This window comes from Rhipicephalus microplus, chromosome 2 (assembly GCF_043290135.1).
Source record: "Rhipicephalus microplus isolate Deutch F79 chromosome 2, USDA_Rmic, whole genome shotgun sequence".
In the NCBI taxonomy this organism is placed as follows: domain Eukaryota; kingdom Metazoa; phylum Arthropoda; class Arachnida; order Ixodida; family Ixodidae; genus Rhipicephalus; species Rhipicephalus microplus.
In genome coordinates this window covers 14,839,806-14,860,088 of record NC_134701.1, presented here as the reverse complement: position 1 = coordinate 14,860,088, position 20,283 = coordinate 14,839,806, and the positions used below count along the sequence as shown (strand labels likewise).

The 20,283-nt window shown below is 45.7% G+C and overlaps 1 protein-coding gene across 1 annotated transcript in view; it reads right to left on the bottom strand.

The window, feature by feature from the left end:
• The window catches only part of LOC119169944 (adenylate cyclase type 3), a 1,227,834-nt gene that overhangs the window by 14,710 nt on the left and 1,192,841 nt on the right, over positions 1 to 20,283 (bottom strand). The window contains exons 17-18 of the mRNA XM_075886158.1: positions 17,548 to 17,775; positions 17,275 to 17,444 (exon numbers count right to left, since the gene is read on the bottom strand). Of these exons, the coding sequence (XP_075742273.1) occupies positions 17,292 to 17,444; positions 17,548 to 17,775 (381 nt within the window). The 3' untranslated portion in view covers positions 17,275 to 17,291. The remainder of the gene's footprint in view (positions 1 to 17,274; positions 17,445 to 17,547; positions 17,776 to 20,283) is intronic.

Sequence of the window (20,283 nt, the reverse complement as noted above, 5' to 3'; positions counted from 1 at the left end):
CATGATGCAGTGACCTTTCAGAACACTTGTGGTATGTCAGTGAAAGGTTTTCTGGATTTACTGGCTTTTTACTTAACGTCCACATTCGTTAATTGGAATGGGAACACCTATATCCGAAAATAGGGTATTTGTATTGGTTCGGCTATTGAACCCGTCCTTAGTGATATATTTATGGCCCACTTAGATCGAATAATTGATGAGAGGTTGTCGGGAACTAAGGTTTCAAAGATCTTCAGGTTTGTGGATGATTATTTGGTTTTTCGAAGTGTGATGCCAAAGAGTTTCAGAGCGTTGCTGTTTTGACACTTGGAGAATTTGAGACAGTTTTTCAGCCTCTGAAACTAACACATGAAGTGCCCTATGGTGATACGCTCAGGTTCCTAGATCTTTCGTTGCAAATTCAGGATGACCATGTTTGTCGGCTCTATGAGCCCAGGAGCAAAAAGCCACTGTCGCCTTTCTCTTCTGCCTATAACAAAGTAGTGAAGAGGTCTGTTGCACGAATGTGCCTTTTTAATTCGTTGAAGAAGTCCTGTTTTCACCTCATGAAGAAGAGCTTTGAGCAACAGGTTTTGCGACTGAAGGCAGCAGGTTACCCGCAACAAATGGTTATAAGCGTCGCTGAATCGCTACATAGGGACCTAAAGAAATAAAATAGGCAGCGTTAACACTTCCCTGCAGTGGCGTAAAACGGCTGTTGTCTCCTATATCCATAGTGTGGCACAGAATCTTAGAAAGATTGGTAATAAGGTGGCCATCAGAGTGGTCATGTCTGCTCCTGAAAAACTGTCCAGAATATGTCACAAAATTTGTCCTGTTTAAAAAGAAAAAAAGGATGCCAAATTAAGCATCGCAATAAATATGTTGAGTGTGCACAGTCGGTTGTTTAGAGTGCCCTTGTCATGTGGTCTTGTTTATGTGGGAACAACTGAAAGATGCATTAATGAGAGGCTAAAAGAGCACCACAATAAAGTTCAGAAGGGTTCAGATGGTCACTTGGCGATCCACTGTAAGGAGTGCGGTTGTGTGTCTTATTTCAATAACACGTGTGTGTTATATCGGGGCAGAGATTTATTAACCCGTTTGATAGTAGAAGCGGCGGAAATGACACGCGATGATTTTGAGTGTGTTAGTGCACCTTCTGTCTCGCTGACGCGGAAAGAACTATATTTTTTTGGATGGGGTGATAGGTAATAACAGATAGTAATATATGGGACTGGCACGTGTGCTCTTTGTTGTCTACATTTTATTATTCTTTTTTTGTCTTTTCACCCCCTTTATAAACTCTGACATTTGCAATAAACGTTTAGTTGAAGTTACGCGCTTGTGTTTGGTGTTCTGTGTTATAGTGGCGGCGCCTCCTAGCAAGATGTATAGATGCGTCGCGAGGCATTGACTCAAGCTTGTCAATGATGGTTCGCAGGGAAGTGTCCCGGCGTTGTTTGTGGTCAAGGTTGAGTAGCTGCATCACAGACAGAAGGCCTGGAAAGGTGTCAGTATAGGGAGCTTCTCCCAAAGCGTAGCGTGATAAACAATCCGCATTTTGATGTGACCGCCCTGTTTTGTACGTTACGGTGAACGTGTGTTCTTGTAAACGTAGGGACAAACGAGCGAGGTGTCCTGTGGGATCCTTGAGTGAGGCCAGCCAGCAGAGCACGTGGTGGTCGGTGATTACCCAGAATGGACGCCCGTATAAGTATGGGCGAAACTTGGCGACTGCCCACACAAGAGCGAGACAGTCACGCTCCGTGATTGAATAGTTTCGCTCGATTGTAGATAGCAGTCGGCTTGCATATGCTTTAACACGGTAATGTCCACGTTGGTGTTGCAATAGCAATGCCCCCATGCCGCGCCCACTAGCGTCAGTGCGACCGTAGGTTGGAGCTGATGGATCAAAGTGAGCTAAAATCGGCTGTGTTGTAAGGAGCGTCGTTAGCTGGGAAAAAGATGAGGCTTAATCAGCGCCCTAGAAAAATGGGGTGTCCTTGTTCAGGAGGTTTGTGAGTGCGCGTGCAATGATCGCGAAGTCCTTAACAAACCGTCGAAAGTAGGAGCACAAGCCCACAAAACTACGAAAGTCCTTTGCTGACTTCGGAACAGGAAAGTCCGTGACGGCACGAATTTTCTCGGGATCCGGGCGGACTCCTGCGGCATCGACGAGGTGGCCAAGTACGGCTATTTGACGATGAGCGAAGTGGCATTTCGAAGAGTTCAATTGAAGTCCGGCTCGACGGAAAACTTCAATAATCGCCGATAAACGATCGAGATGGGAGTCGAATGTGGGCAAGAAAACTATAACGTCGTCTAAATAACATAAGCAGGTTGACCATTTAAACCCCTGGAGCAATGAGTCATCATTTTTTTTAATGTAGCCGGTGCATTACAGAGACAAAAGGGCATAACTTTGAAGTGATAAATACCGTCAGGAGTGACGAATGCGGTATTCTCACGGTCCATCTCGTCTACAGCGATCTGCAAATAGCCAGATCGAAGGTCGTAATGGAAAAATACGTAGCACTGTAAAGGCAGTCTAAGGCATCGTCGATTCTAGGCAACGGGTAAACATCTTTCTTCGTAATTTTGTTGAGATGCCGATAATCTACACAAAAGCGCCACGTTCCATCCTTCTTTTTAATCATAACGACAGGAGAAGCCCAGGGGCTGCAAGAGGGCTCGATTATGTCTTTTGCAAGCATCTTTTTGACTTCCTGTAGTATGACTGTGCGCTCGGACGCGGAAACGCGGTATGAACGTCGGTGAATGAGACTCGCATCACCAGTATTGATGCGATGAGTAACAACACTCGTTCGGCTTAAGGCCGTGCTGTCGAAGTCATAAATGTCACTATAGGACTCCAGGACGTGGCGGAGGGATTCCGCTTGATATGAAGCGAGGTCTGATGGTACCATGGGGTCAACGTCGACGACCGATGAACGTGATAGAGTTGGTTCATGGTCTGAGGTGCAGCAATCATCCACTCTGATTGATTTGTGGGGTTTAACGTCCCAAAACTACCATATGATTATGAGAGACGTCGTAGTGGATGGCTCCGGAAATTTCGAACACCTGGGGTTCTTTCACGTGCACTTAAATCTGAGTACATGGGCCTACACCATTTCCGCCTCCATCGGAAACTCAGCCGCCACAGCCGGGATTTGATCCCGCGACCTGCGGGTGAGCAGCCGATTACCTTAGCCACTAGACCACCGTGGTGGGGCAATCATCCACTCTGACAACTCAACTGTATGGTCTTTTAGGCAGTAATTTCCGCCAGGGAGATACCTTAGGGAAGAACTTGGGCAGTGAGGGCAAAATTGACAATAGGAAGTCATGTGCGGTTTTCAACAGTTGTCGAACTGGTGTGCGGCACAGCGACGCCATGCGTAAGCATCACGGCATGAATTGGTGCCACCATGTTATCGCCGTCAGGTACATGTGGCGTAGAGAAGAGCACAGTTAGGTGGAAGGCGTGCCAAATGAATGCAAAGACGGTTTTGGGGTGGGTTGGTCAGATCAGAAAGTAGAGGCATTTCAAGGTCAAGACAGCCGGCTGAACAATCTTTAAGGGCCGAGTGAGCGGTTAGAAAATCCACACCTAGAATTACATCATGAGGGCAATTTTCTGTAATGGTGGAAAGAACAGCAGTGCTTCTATCGGCAATAGGCACACGAGCAGAGCACATGCCAATAATGGCGACAGTTCCCCCGTCGGTGAATCGAACGGCACGGTTCAAGGCGCGTGTGATATCTTTCTTTAGGCGGCGGCGAAGAGCAGCACTCATTATGGACACATGCGCTCCAGTATCGATCAACGCGCGCACAGGTACATTGTCTAACGTAACGTTCAACAGATTCTGGGTGGTCCGTAATGTTACACGAGGATTTCTTGCAGAGGTCGTCATCCATGCAGCTTCACCTCCAGAAGCTGCACTGCCTAGTTTTCCGGTCGGAGAGGCAGGATGGCGTTGTGGGGGCGAACGAGATTGACGGCGAGCACGGGATGGTGAGCGGGCGTAGCGAGGTCTCATCAGAGGTGCGGCAGAATCAGAGGATGTGGTCGGCATAGGGGAATCAAAATCAAATTCTGAGGACGACTGCTGGACAGAAGTGGCCTGGGTAGGAGGCCCATAGTTTGCCGGCGGAGCCCAGTGAGTGCGGCAGTGGCGACCGACACATCGGCAGTTGAAGCATATGGGCTTGTCGTCCAGTGTACGCCATTCGGACAATTTGCGCTGTTTAGAGTTGTTGGAACCAAAGCGAGGAGCGGAGGGACGACGATAAAAAGGCTCGGCAGAGTAGACTGGTTGCACGGGGTGTAGGCCGACGTTCGATAATTCTTGACGAACGACGGCTTGTATCGGTGAGATAGTGGTCGGTGAAGGATCAGGCGTTGGAAATGGAGTAGCTATTGGTTGAGCTGCCTGGACCTCGCGACGAATGATGCGGGTTAGCTTGTTACATCGGGGAACTGGGTGGGCGGCGTCATCACAAGAGGAAGTAGCGGCTGTTTCGGCAGGCGCGTGATGCCGTGGGTGACGCGGCCGGCTTTAGCATGTTCTAGACGGCGGCAATCTGTCAGGATCGTGTCGATGCTCGTGACATTATTAAAAACCAGCAGGTTGAAGGCATCGTCAGCAATCCTTTTGAGGACGTGAATAACATTTTTGTCTTCCGACATGCGCTGGTTGACCTTGCTACAAAGTGCCAAGACGTCAAAAATATATGAGATGTGCGATTCAGTAGACGCCTGGGCGCGAGTGGCGCGAGTCTTCTTGGCAGCGAGCTAATGACCAGATGCATCGCCGTAAAGATCACGCATCTCAGTTATATAACAGCTGTATCTTGCCGGTACTTAGCTACGGAGCAGAAACTTGGAGCAGGAACTTACAAAGAGGGTTCAGCTTAAATTGAGGACGACGCAGCGAGCGATGGAAGGAAAAATGGTAGGTGTAACCTTAAGAGACAAGAAGAGAGCAGAGTTGATTCGGGAACAAACGGGGGTTATAGATATCATAGTTGAAATCAAGAAGAGGAAATGGACATGGGCCGGGAATGTAGCGCGTAGACAGGATAACCGCTGGTCGTTAAGGCTAACTAACTGGATTCCCAGAGAAGGCAAGCGGGTTAGAGGGAGACAAAAGGTTAGGTGGGCAGATGAGATTAAGAAGTTTGCGGGTATAAATTGTCAGCAGGAAGCACAGGACCGGGTTAACTGGCGGAACATGGGAGAGGCCTTTGGTCTGCAGTGGACATAGTTAGACTGATGATGATGACATATCATTTGAAAGTGCTTGTTAAATGTGCTGCACCCCATCCTTATTCTTCTAGTTACTTTAATCTCGTGGTTCGCCTCCTCGAGTAGCATTCATCTTCTTCCCTACATACCTAATATAATGTTTTGTGAGGTATGTAGATATAACGTACATACCTAATATATTGTTTCGTACGCTGTTTTTACACCTGGTTGTGCAGCAAGCTGTAAAAGGTAGTGTCGCACTACTCAAAACAGCGTCTACAGGTATCACTGCGTGTCCGCGAAACTCCAGAGTTTGACAGCATGGGATCGAGCTTATCAAAATATTGAATAGTACCGGAGACATAACAGCGCCCTGTGGTACTCCTTTTTCCTGTTTATAAGTACTTGATGAAACACCATCTTGCGAACAGTAAAATGATCTATTTCCTAAAAATTCCGTGATCCGCGCTTCTAAATAGTCCGGCAAATTGATTTCTCCCAGACGACTGACTAGTATACTGTGCTCGACGCTATCATGCGCTTTTGTAATGTCCAGGAAAACTAGAGCTTCGTACAGCCCTTGACGCCCCGCCATATGTATGCGACTCAGTAGGTCAATATGCGCTTGCCATATGGAACATCCCTGTCTCAATCCTATTTGACATGGGCGAAGAACACTTTGTCTGTCGACAAATTTCGTTTTGCGTACATGCACTACTCTCTCTATTACTTTGAGAAAATTGAACGTTAGTGCAATTGGCCTGATATTGTCTAATACATAACCTTCACCTGTTTTTTAGAACAGGTATGATTTTCGTGATTTTTCATTCAGATGGAATCCAACCTTCTCTTATCGAATTATTTATTACACTAAGTACATCATCCCGTCACTCATTGAATGAAATTTTCAGCATTGCTGAAGTGACTTCATCCGGGCCTAGAGCCGCCATGGGAAGTTTTCTCATAACCTCTGCCACTTCATCTATTGATATTTTTGTGAAACTGTTACTTGGTCGCGAGATTACTGAAGGGGGATAAACATTCGTTGAAAATCGCTTTTCCAAACTTTGAGCTAGGCTTTTCAATGATTGCTTCAATTCCAGAGGCGATAAAACTCTAGATTCAAGATTTACTGCTTGAGGACGTAGTTTCGTATGTCTCAGATATACAAATAGAGCTATTTTGTTATTTAATTTCAAAAGAAATTCAAGATACTTTTCATCATACTATGCCTTTGCATTAGCCACCGTACGTTTAAAAGTACCTGCAATGAATTTATAATCTGACCAGTTCTTTGGACACCGATTGTGTAATAGCTTCTTCCAGGCATATTTGCACAGCTCAAGACTACGAGTAGTTACGACGTAAAAACAGAAGAGACAAGGACAGAAAGAGCACTTGCAGGCAGCTTTTCTACGCCTAAAATCGCGAGTACAGTTATCATTCTACGCCCCGCCGCGATGGTCTAGTGGCTAAGGTACTCGGCTGCTGACCCGCAAGTCGCGGGTTCGAATCGCGGCTGTGGCGGCTGCATTTCCTATGGAGGCGGAATTGTTCTAAGCCCGTGTGCTCAGATTCTAGGCCCGTGTGCACATTAAAGAACCCCAGGTGGTCGAAATTTCCGGAGCCCTCCACTACGGCGTCTCTCATAATCATATGGAGGTTTTGGGACGTAAAACCACACATAATAATCAATCAATCAGTTATCATTCCAACATCGCGACACAGGTTTTTGTTCAACTTATTGAACCTCAAATTCCGCTTTGTTACGCGACTCCTGTATAACTGAACAAATGCTCAATGCTTTTTGCTTTACCGTTGCTTCATACAGAGACTCTATCAAGCCTCGCAAGTTGCTTTTAAAAATACTGTAATTTATGCACGTAAGCCTTCTAGTAGGAACAGATTTCAGTGGGCACATAGTGTCAAATGTAACTGGAATGTGACCGCTATTAGTCGCAGTGTCAACAGTCGACCAAGATGAGATGCCAAGGCCTGATCCCAAAAAGTTAAGTCTAAAGATGAGGATGACATACCTCTGATAAAAGTGGGAATACCTGAGTTATGACAAGTGAGACAATTACCCTGAGACCAGTCTCGTAATTGAGTACCGCACGAGTCTGTCTTTGAGCCCCAAGGTAAGTGATGGGAGTTGAAGTCTCCAATAGGACATTATTACCGCTAATAGAAATTACACTATCCAAAGTGTTTGTGTCATGAACCCCTGACAGATAATATATATTTGCTGTTTGAAATGTTCTACATAGAGGAAGACTCAAAGAAATTACTAAAATTTTGCACTCCGGCGACAGAAGCTGAAGCGATATTTTTTGCTTTGTGGCAAAATCTGGTAGAGACTAAAGCAAGTAACCCACCCCCTCTTGACAATCAATCTAAATGAAATGATCAATAATTTTTAAAATAAAAATGCTGATCGGGAAGTAACCAAGTTTCTTGTAGCAGTATTAAATCCGGTATTTTCCCCCACAATGAGACAAGATAAATCTGTGGAAGCTGTAAAAATAGAACGACAATTTCGTTATAATACATTGAACGGCTCCATGGTGGGATATACCAACAGTCGAAACAACCTTCTCTAGTATTGGCCTTTACAACATTGCTAGGGGGAGCCTTTTTTGCTTCTGTCTGTGACGACACGGAAGAAGGGTTTAAGGAAGATCGGCAACGTTTTCGGGTACGCGAATCAATTTCAACATCAGTGTTCACACTCAGATCTATAGTAGGGAGGTGACCTTCTTTCTTTGTAGGCTTATTAAACACCCGAGTGCCTTCTGGGAGCACCCTATCACCTCTCGTGCTGCATCCTGCCTCCTACTGAGATGTCAGCGTAGAACTTTTCTGAGGAGAAGCTGCTGAGTTATCCATCAGCTGAGTTAACTGAGCTCTCATTATCTCATACAGACATTCTGAGAAGCTAGTGAATAGCCTGTCTATTGCTCTTAATACTGCATTTTCTACTGCGGCCTCAATTGTTTTTGCAAAGCTAGCATCTGCCATTGCATTTTGTTGATTGGCAATCCCATCATATTCTTGTGTCCTTTCCTTGACAACGGTCGTTGCTTTTCTTCTTGAGCATCGCTAAATGTCCATTATTTCCAACAGTTGCTTCTCTTGAAAGAGAGCGGGACAGCTAGAATAATCTGTTTTATGAGCCTCCTCACAGAGGCAGTACTTCTCAGTTTGAACCTTGCAATCGACGTGTGAGTGACCGTCACCACAAATGCAACACCATATTGCAGATTTACAACCACCAGCACTATGGCCGAAACGCCAACCATTTTAACAATGCAGGGAACGTGATGCTAATGGTTCTACCCTGAAGATTAGTGGCCAAGCTTTTATTTCAGATGGGCATGATGTTCCGGCGAAAGTTGCGATTACTGACTCGGTGGCTACCTTCCCCTTGTCTACCGCTCGATCGCACCGGTAGATAGCTATTACCCCGGCCAAGGAGAGTTTCTCAAGCGTTTTAGATGGGCTTAGTTGTGAGTAAACTCCACACAAACAGGTCTGGTCGGGTGCCATCTCCTCTGTGCTCAAGCTGTAATGAACCTGAACATAAAGACCATTTTCTTCTCACATGCCACCGTTTCGAAAATCAAAGGAAAAAGTTGCTTCGAAATTTTATTTAAAGAAAACTAGGAATATCACTTGTCGCCGAAAAGGTCGGCTCATTCCTCAACTATAGAAAATTAGAAGAAGACTTGAGGGTTAATTTTGATCGCCGCAAGAACATGCAAGGTGACATAAGAGCCATAAGTCTGTGTGAAGTGTTAAAAACATAAGTAAAAGACGCAACTTTCCAAATAAACTCGGCCACAAGCGGTTCTTTTAGTCCGTGGTGGCCAGAGGAGTGCATGAGAAGCTATTGAAAACGGAAAGCTGCATGGAAACAACTGCTCGTAAACCAATGTCCAAAAAATCGGTGTGAATAAAAATTGGCAGCAGCAGACTTCAAATGCACAGTAAGTGCAGCAAAAGATGGCTATAATATAAAAAATGATTATCTTTCTAGGGCTAAAAACAAAAAGTGTTCTTCAGATTTTTAAGATCGCAAAAGATGTTAGCACCCGCTGAAAATATTGACTCCTCCGTTCTTTTTCCCCATGAACTCTCTGAGTTAGTAAAAACATTGCAAAAGGGCTCCAACATAGATTTACGTCAACTATATCACTGCACATTGTGAACCCAAAGGCGGGCGAGGATTTCGATAAGTTTACTTCACATGAGCTGGCAGAGTTTATAAGGCACTGATCTCCTTCAGCACCTAGACCAGATGGGGTAACAAATGCAATGATAAAAGCATTCAAGATTTCTCCAACTGAAGTACTAATCTGGTGAATTTTTTTTTGACAAAAGCTTGGATACCTGCGGAATGGAAGCTGTTTAAAGTGATTCCACTGAAAAAGCGGGAAACAGGAGTTGCCTTACACAATGTAAGGCCGATATCACTCCCGTCTAATCTGGTTAGGCTAATTGAAAGAGTTCTGAATGCACTGGTAATGAGATATATTGATAAAAACGCAATCTTAAACCCCAGTCAAATTGGTTTTAGATCTGGTTGCTCAATATAGTGTGCGCATGCTGATTTCGAGAGCCGAATACAACTGGCTAGGCGTCGGCGCACATACTGTGCATTAGTTACTCTAGATTTGGCTAAAGCGTACGATCGGGTTGAGCGTTCAATTTTATTAAAACAGATATGATATCACCACTTTCTTAACTACATCACTGTGAGGGTGTCGGAGTTTTTAAAAGGGAGAGAATATTACTGTTTTAAAGATTGGTACTCATCTCTAAGCAGACACGTGGCGTGCCACAGGGGGCTGTCCTGTCGCCAGTTTTATTTAACATCTTCCTAAGCTCCATTTCATAAGCTAAGGATATTCAGTTGTATGTGTACGCAGACGATATTGCTTTCTTTGCAAGTAATACCGACCCTCAATCCCTGTAGCAGAGTCTACAGAAATATCTCAATATGATAGAAAGAGGGCTCAAAACATTATATGACCCTGAGCGTAAATAAAAGTGCGCTTCTTGCATTCTCTTTTCTGCAGCCTATCAAGATATTGTTAATATATAGTAATGAGCTCAATCCGCAGGCAAATTTTCTTAATTATTTGGGCATCCTATATAATGGCACAATAAATTGGAGAAGCCACATTGATGATGTGTACTCCAAGGCAACACGGGACATGGAGTGGCTACGGAAGCTCGCAAACCATAAAGTGGGTTTAAGAAAAGACGCGCTTTTAATTATATATATACTTTATTAACGACCTATCATGGAATTTCGATGTGTATTATTTTCTGGTAGTGCAGCTTATAAAGTGAGACCTCTAATACTGCTGGAAAGAGAAGCGTTGCGTTTGTGCCGGGTTCTCCCAAAGTTTGTTGCAAATAACGTGTTGTACATGGAAGCTCGCCTACCTTCTCTGCTAAATAGGTTTAAAATTCTTACTGTGCAAGCATTCTTAAAGATATACAGTTCACACCAAAGACGCTCATTTTATGTTTTCATTCAAGAACCAGCTTTATTTTTCGAAACACATTGGTCGCGACTGCACACCCCGCAAATAATATTTGCACAAGCGATGCTACAGCAACTGGATGTAAAAATTAAACATATTGGTTCAATACACAACCTAAAGTCAATGCTTAGCATACAGTTTGAGATATATTTCCTCATAACGTGTAACAATTGGCACATAGGTACATAAATGACCCGTGAGCACATTATCTAGGTCACCTATAGAGATAAGCAATATCATTGCGACTGATGCATCTGTGTCAAAAGAAAAGGCTGGGGTTGGCATCTTCTCTCTTTCTTTTGACTGGTCCTTTTCAATAAGACTGCCAGATTATGCCCTTGTATTCATTGCAGAATTATTCGCTATTGTTCCTGCCCTACGCAAGTTGCCCTCAAGTGAATCATCAGCAGTTATCATTACAGATTCATTACCAGTATGTAATGCACTTTCTGCGGCACCAAATGCAGAGCTGATGAATACATTTCGGCATTTAGTACCGAAAAACGTAGAAAACTGCATTTACTATGGGTACCAGCTCACCTCGTGTTATAATTGAACGAATTGGCGGACTCTTTAGCAGCAGTATCCTTGAGTGGGCCCAGCATCCCAGTTTAGCCGGATACAGCTTACGTGACAGGGCTAAGGTTGCGAAATGCTTGTTTGCAATGGGGAATAGCTAATTTAGATAAATGTAAAGATTTCGAGCATTTAAAGTATTGCTGGAACACACAGTGGTGTGTATCTCGCCAGTTATAGGTCACATATACCAGATTGCGCAGTACAGTTCCACAATAAATTATTACCTTAACAAAGCTCAACTCAATGCGTCACCGATGTGAATTTTTGCAAGAAGTATGAAACAATTGAACATTTTTTTATTCTGTCGTCGTTACTGCTATCAGAGAAAAAGAGTTTTAGTTCCCTCATTACAAAAGCTAAGAATACAAGTAAATGTACCAGTACCTTTATCACTTGGCGGCACTTCATTTGGTTACTGCCACAGGAATATATGCTCCACTGTGTTTGACTACATCAATGCAACTAAAAGATCACCGTTCTAGTGAACCCTAACCTTTCAGGATCTTTAGTTTATAATTCATAGCGACATCTGTCAAGAACAAGAGATGGGTTGACCGCCTGCTCAGCAAAAATTTTGTTTATTGGCAGTATTATCTCTAAACTAATTTTTCAGATTGGCTTTAATTTCATTTTAGTTTCATTTAAGTATCCTGCCGCCCGGCTCCTGGCCCATCCATCTCTGTGGGTGAGCGCCATTCATCTGAGGTCATCAGCATCAGCATCATTGTGGCCTGCGAGATCGTCGGGTGCAAGTACCTGGGCGTCAAAGCATCACCCTAGCCGGCGACTGCTTGCATGGGGTGCTGGTTACCACTCAACCGCCGAGGCTATTGGCGAGTTCCTGACACGGCGTGGTTCTGGTATTCGAGCAGAAGACAGCGCATCAGGTGACGTCGCCAACCGGGAGCGGAAGCGAGTCGTCGGGCTACGGGCCCGAGCTTGTGCACTCCCACCACAGCGGCACCCTCGCTGCACTGCTGATGCGCATGAACAGCTGGTGAGTTGTATCTGTCTCTTTACGCGTCCGGACTCCAACACAAGAACTTTAACGGCTGCACTCTAAAGACCGATTAGACTCGTAGAGGCTTCCGCTCGTTAACGAGAACTGCATCGATATTCTGTCTTCTTGTGCTTGTCAGTTTACTTGTTGTTGATTGGTCGTCGTGGTCGTGGCCGTGGTGGAAGTTCACAAGCTCGAGCCCGTTACCCGACGTCTCGCTCCCTCTCCCGGTAGACGACGTCATCTGCGGCGCTGTCTCCTGCTCGAACATCAGAAGTAGACCGTGCCAGAAACTCGCCAACAGCCTCGGAGTTTGAGTGGTCACCAGGACCCCGTGAAAGCAGTCACGCTCAGGTGGCTGCCTTGACGCCCAGGTACTCGCACCTGACGAGCTCCCACGCCACACCTTAGCCATGTTCCTCTTCCCCTTCTTTTCTCTTCGATGCCTTGGCTCTGTATTATATCTGCATTTTTCTTGGGTTTTCTTTTTTTCTTCGGTGTGGGGTGCTCGCGCAGGTAACATGTTGCCAGTAACCCGTCTTCGTCATCTTGCCAGGCCACCTTTGAAAAGCACCTCACTCGCGCTATTCCCTCACAACATTTAACAAAGAACCTCTCGTATCATTGACTATGAATGATTTGTCCAGTTCAATCCTACTTGACAACCACCCTGCCATGAGACAACCCTACGCGCTTCGTTCGAGGAGTCTAGCTGGAGAAACGAGCATGCCACTTCTTGAGCACCTAATGGCTGCTCCTGATGCACATATCCCGCCTTAACAGCGACAGCTCATATACTGCAACAAATCTTTTGTAGAGGTTACCGAGCTCGCACACACTCTATACAACTATTAATACACACCTACTAGAAATGCAGCAAAATACTCATGCCCAGAGTTCCATACTGACGCCTCAAAACTGGTATTTAAAGAGCCGAGGGACATGGCCTGCCGGTTCCGAAATGCGAACTGCAGAGAAGCGAGGGCTCCTCGGTGTCCTTCCTGGCTAGAGCCTCAGGAGCTCAGTAAACTTCTCCGTGTCGTTGGCGTGACCGAGCTTGTCGTGTTCTTGCAGAGCAAGACGAACCTGCGAACGGCGCTGGCGTCAGCGGTTTCTTCTGCTCCTTCTTGCTTCTAGCGCACAAGAATAATCGAAGTCTAGACCACCGTAGCAGCGTTTGCCAGCCACAATTACAACCGGGTGACAGCGCATCCATCCCGCATTGGCCTCGTGGTAGAAGGCATATTCGGCGGTGTGGGGCGCATCCAGTGCGGACTACGCTGCGTTTCGGCGGCAGGGGAATTCCGGCCGCTGTAAAAAGCGGATGCTTGAGTGTGAACTAGGGGGAAGCAAAAAGAAGCAATACTGGTCACTTTTCTGGCAAGTCGCTGTCTAGTAATGCATGAAGAGCAGAAAAAACCGCCGACGCCAGCGGTGTAGATCGGTTAGTCTTGCTCTGAAAACCGCAACAAGCTCGGTCACGCAAACGACAAGCTCGATTACCTCTTTCGCGATATAGGGACGTGAACTAGGCACGTGAAGTGGGTTAAACTCCCACTCTCTGGACCTCCCAGTTAAACTTCCATTTACGTGCACTGCGACATGACAAGTGAGTAGGTCTTGCCGCCAGTTTTCAAAATTCGTTGACTAGCGCTCCTATATATTGGTCCGTGGCGACCGATTCAGCGGCAGATGCCGCAAAATTGGTCCGAGAGCGATCGGCGCGGAGCGGGTCTTTTCGGGGGTCCTCGCCGCCACCGAATCGGATTCGGCGCACTTTTGGCGGCCGGAAGAATAAGTGTGAATGCGCCCTTATTAGAGCTGTCTCAACTACGAGCGCACCAGCCGACGTCGGTCACGTCGGTTCTATCTCGCATCGGAGCTCGCGTCACTTGCCCAGCGTGCTCTCTCCTGCAAGAAGAGAATCGCGTGCATCGCGTTCCATTTTTACCCTGTCAGTTGCTCAAGAGAGAGCGTGGCTACGACGGCGGGATGAATGGTCACTGCTCGAGCTTAAGGAGCAAGTTCCTAATAACAACCAGGCTGAAACAATGTAAATAGTATAACGAGTGGGTCGTGAAATGTTTCGAACTCATCGTAAAAGGCTCAGCGATAACTTTGCATCGTCATCAGTTTCATCCCGAACCATTTTCACATAATGCCTTCCAGGTGTGAAGCAGGTACTACTTTTCTGAAGAATTACGTCTATTGGCATACTGGATTCTTCCCTACTTTAGAGGAAGTATGATGACTTAGAACATAGTGGGTAGTTGGCAAGTGTGCCTGCTTTAGTTCCTGAAGAAGCACAAAAGTCCCTATATGTTTCCTCTGTGCCCCAATAAAGTTCATTTTAACGTATGTAGTGTAGCGCTGTAGGAGAGTAAAATAATGACCTCGCGTCACACAATGAAAATTACGTAACTAGTGGATCGTTTCAAGCTTCCAATACATCAAAAACGTATAAGCTGTATTTATTGATAGGCACCCCAATAATGATATTTCAATAAATGAATCACCGAGCCACCGCTTCAAAACTCACATAATGCATTGCATATGTGTAGCGGGTGCCTCTTTTCTCTGCAGGATGAAAATAATAGCGTAGTGGATGCTTGTCGAGTTGGCAAAAAGTATGATTTACGCCGTAGTGGGTATCTCACAAGCGTACTTGTAATAGCAGCCCTAACAAAGTTCAGATGAGACCTAGAAATGGCACTCTTCCAGCTTTCGCTTTGACTGTGGTGTGCTGTCCGCGCACGCCTGGCGTTTTTTTTTTAATGCAGAACATTTCTTAGTCGCACCATGTCACTCGTCGTCCGAGTCCACCCCCCCCCCTACTGCGCAATCTCGGCTCGTCTGTCCTCTTCCTCCCTTTCTACCCTTTTATCCCCTCTCCCTCGCCCTCTTTCGCTTGACTTCACGCTTTGCTAGACTCGACTAGATGCGATGGAAGCCACAGATGCCAAGAGATGGAAAGTTTTCGTGAACGCGAGCGTGCTGCGAAAGGGGCAGAGCGAGCCAAGCAGTTTGCGCCGCCGGCCGTTCGTTTCAAACGTGAATTCAAATACCACAGCTTTGAACACAGCTGTAAGGTGTGCGACCGACTGCGCTTCGTGAACGACCCTACGCTGGTCGGGAGAATCAAGAACAAAGCGAAGCAGACCAATGCGCAACTGGTTATTTGGAGCACGTTTGGGAACGACGACTTGAAGGGCGGTGGCGTCAACGACAATGTTAACAGCGACAACCATGACGGTGAGACACTGCTGGAGCCGTTCAAGTCGTACTTGGTGTGTGCATCGTGTAAGTACTCGTTGGTACGCGGGTACGTACCGTCGATGAGCGTGACTTATATTCTAAGAGAACTTGTTGTTGGGCTAGTTGGTAGAGCATTTCGAAAAGTTAATTCGAGCGCGAAAACTTGACACGATCACTCACACACGCACACACCCATGCATCGTCTGTGAGTGCACACACTATACATCGAGCGCTGTGTGTTTGATGCATGGGTGTGTGCGTGTGTGAGGGATCGTGTCAAGTTTTCGCGTTCAAATTAACTTTTCGAAGTGACTTACTATATGGTTACCGTTACCACCTCGACCCGTACACTACCCGGGATGAACGCTACCCAGTGAGTACCAAACCATACCGAATCACGCAACATTCACGAGATACCCCCACCACTCTGTGACGCATTTACTCGAATTCCCTGCGTAAAAAAATGCAGGCGCCTTTTTTTTCTTTTTCATGAAAACGCTGCTAAATTTTAATAATGCAGCGCATTTTTAATTTCGTTTTACTCTACACTTTTTGTTTTCTAATATTTTCATGTGTTATGTACTTGTTGATTGATATGTGGGGTTTAACGTTCAAAAACGACCATATGATTATGAGAGACGCCGTAGTGGAGGGCTCCGGAAATTTCTATACCATCCGAGGTTCTGTACTTACACCTAAATCTGAGCCCACGGGCCTACAACATTTCTGCCTCCATCGGAAATGCAGCCGCCGCAGCCGGGATTTGATCCCGCAACCTACGGGTCAGCAGCCGATTACCTTAGCCACTAGACCACTGCGGTGGGGCGTTATGGGCTGTTCCTTATAAGTTTGTTGCCTTTTCGCTATAGGTTTTCTTACTCATTCTTTTGGTCCTGTAAGATAATTTTAATAAATAGAGATAAACAAGTAAGTAAATTTGAGGGGCGCGATTTCAAAACCACACAGAAAAAGAAAGAAGAAAAGTTATCCTATATAGATTTTTCCTGCTGAGTCGTCAGCAGTACATAAAGCGTATTCCGCGGGCCACCCTGGGGACTGCCTCTATAACAACTGCTTCAACACGAGCACTTGCCTTCGACAGGGCTCGCCGATAAATACCCGTGTCGAAGCAGCTGTTCCAGAGGCAGCCTGCGTTGAACAATTTCCCGTCTCTTGAAGGATCCATCTACTGGAAACATCAAGGTCTCGATTTACACTAGGTTTGCAGACCACCAAGTTGAGGTTTGACATGAAGAGCACATCAGTTGCATCCTAGTGCTGTTTCTTTTTGCTACTTTTTTGTTATAGAGAGGCGGTGTCCGTAGGCGATGTTATGCATGACGTATTTTAAATAAATTAGTGTAATACCACATTCTCGTTGAATAGTCATGGTTTGCACTGTTCTGCGAAGTAAGCTGTTTTTCTCCTTTTATATTATGCCCCGCCTACCTGTAGCGTGTTCGCCAGCAGCAGTTTTAAATAAAGGTTTTGCTATGGTTTTGACGAGTATTTCTCTCAGTAACAATTGTTTTTGTTCATCTGAAAAAGGGAAATTTTGTTACCTTCTACGTATATTTAAGGGCTTGAAGGTACATCATAGGATAAAAAAATCACTGAATTCTCGTGCCACAGCTCTGTGGTATTGCACAAACCTTGTGGGAGGTGTCTCTCAGCTTGGGCTCGCCGCTGTCGCCGCAGCTGTGGGGCCTGCACCATTGGGCAAGTGCTGCTGGTGCTGCAGAGTTTGCTCTGCAACCATGCTGACCCCCTCCTGACTGCTACTTGTAGTCACGTCTGCAGAAGGTGTCGCTGTTTCAGCCTCCTGCAAAGCCATAATTCACCCAGTGTTTACGAAAACACACATGACACCTTGACATCTTGTCTTTGCACAGCAATTATTCACACCTCACTGCAACAACTCTCACCTGTGGCAACGCAATCGTGTCTGCGGTGTTGACGCCTGCGTCATCATCTTGTTGCGCAAGTGGGTTAGTGTGCACGTGTGTGGTCAACGCACTGAGCTGCTGGGCAGGTGGTTTCTTGTCCAAAAGATAGAAAGTCATGAGCATGCCTTTTCCCTTTACTGACACCAGGCCTCGCTGTTCGAGCATGAAGCCGAATGTCTCCAGAATGTCAGCTGTCTCTTTCACCACCTGCGTCATGATCCATCATGCCATGCTTGAAGACAATGCAAATGATTAAGTTGCAGAAATGTCCCTCACAAGACGCCAAATTCATCAAGTTGTGTCAATTTAGGCGGCGTTTACGCTAACCACACAGAAGCGGCAAACTTTTTCACAAGTCCGTCCGCATCACCCACTGAATCAGCGAATACCATAAGGCGACCACAGCCAGTGTCATGCCAATATTTCGCAATGGTCTTAATGTAGCGTCTTTCTGCTTTACTGAAAACTGCAATCTGCACTACCATGCAGCAAAATCACAGCATTTCAATGCAACAGCATCTGAAAAGAAGCTTGCTATTCAAATGGCGGCCAAAGAGTCGGTGGTTATTGGCATCGACGCAGTCGCATATTACGCAGTGCTGCCCAAATACTTGCATGCTGCAGACTCGACAAAAGCGTTTTACTAAAGAGTAATATTTAACACACCATAGCTAAACAAATACGTAAGTTGCAGCAGCTGTGCGCTTACGTTTCTCAACAGTGCTGACGCTTAAATAGCCGGGTATAATCACCACATCTACTATGGGGGTGTGCGCTTATCTAGCTTCTACTTGCTCACCTCTGTGGAACAGATCCCGAGGTAAAAACTGTCTTTGAGTTCTGCATTCCGCTCTAAATTCCGGTATAGATAAAAACAAATACAGTGGGTCCCATGCAAAGTGCTAATCCATGGTACAGGAAGCAGTGAGCGCTGGTTTACCTATGCAGGATGGTTCTACATTCATCCATACATGCGCTTCACGTGGCGACACTTCTAGAACTCTATGCAACACGTGTTTGACGAGCTAAAGTACGGCACACGCTCGGTGACCCGGTGGCGGCAGCGGACATCTATCAGTGGCAAGACGCAACCTAAAGGCAGAAAACACTTTCTACGCCCTATATATATTTCACCGTGGGAGGGAAGACAGGTTCTCGCAGCGCCATAGTAGCGCACGCCGTTGTAGCTAGGCTGTTGTGGAAAGCACCCACGTGCTGCCTTCCGCTGCGTCATAGTTAGCGAGGCAGTCGCACTACGCTCTATCTGCGGCGTTTGAGCGAAATGGGTTGCACGTAATTGCCCGCACCCGCCTGCAACTTACGATCCTTTTGCAAAACCCAGTGCCACTGCGGGCTACTATTACAGCTTGCTGATAATACAGTAGAGGGAACTCTGGTTTAGTGTCTATGGGAACTGCAACGCATTGACTTGTCAGCGGAGTGGTTTTAAAGGAAAAACAAATGACAGATTCCACGTCCTGTGGGAATCGATGATATGCGAAGCATGAATGAGAAGGTTGATATGTCACTTTAAAATCAGAACAACAGTACGAAGTGGGCATACATTACACTGCACATGACTTCCATGTCATGATTATTATGTTTGCACCGGGCGTTTTTGTATATGTGAAGTGTGTATATGAGTGTGTGGTATATGTGAAACTATCAAAATGGCCGTGAGTACACCCATAGTGCGCTCGCCGCCATGCTCGGCACGAGCGCGCCGAGCAGTCATGTTTAACATTACACGCCTAACATGATTATCATCTTAGGACGTCTCATTTACGTTAGTCTTCCATTCACCTCACGTCATACCAAATTTAGTATATGTTAAGCTAGCTAAATGGCCGCGAGCGCACCATGAGTGTGGTATGTGGTCATGTTCTTACATGACATTGATGTCATAGTTATGTTTGCAAGAGTTAAATACCTTCGTCATTCACTCGCGTAATACCAATTTTTGTACATGTGAAGCTAGCGAAAGCACTGCGGGCGCTTTATGTTCCTGGTATATAGTCATGTTCTTTAATGACATGCATGTCATGAGTATCATGTTGCATCTTCGTCATTCATTCACGTCCCGTAAACAACATTACGGGTATCTGAAGCCAGCGAAAGAAGCGCGAGAACATCATGAACGCGTTTTGTGGTCATGTTCTTATATGACATTGATGTTATCGTTGTCATGTTTGCAAGAGTTAAACACATTCGTCATTCCCTCACGTTACAATAATTTTGGTATATGTGAAGCTAGCGAAACCGCTGCAAGCGCATTATGAGCGCGGTATGGAGTCATGTTCTTTAATGACATACATGTCATGATTATCATGTTGGCACCAGTCACCAGTCATACATCATTATCATTTATTGATCCCCAGGCGGTCAAAATTTCCGGAGCCCTCCACTACGGCGTCTCTCATAATCAAATAGTGGTTTTGGGACGTTAAACCCCACAAATCAATCAATCAATCATATCATTCATTGACGTTACGTAATGCGAAACTTTGTGCATTTGAAGCTAGTGAAACGACCGCGAACGCATCATAAGCGTGGCAGGCAGTCATGTTCTTACATAACGCGAATGTCATGATTATCATGTTTACAGCAGTCACCTTTATCATCCATTCACGTAACGTAATGCCAAGCTTGGTGTATGTAAAACAAGTGAAGCGTGTGCGGGCGCCTCATGAGCATGACGTGTAGTCATGTTCTTTA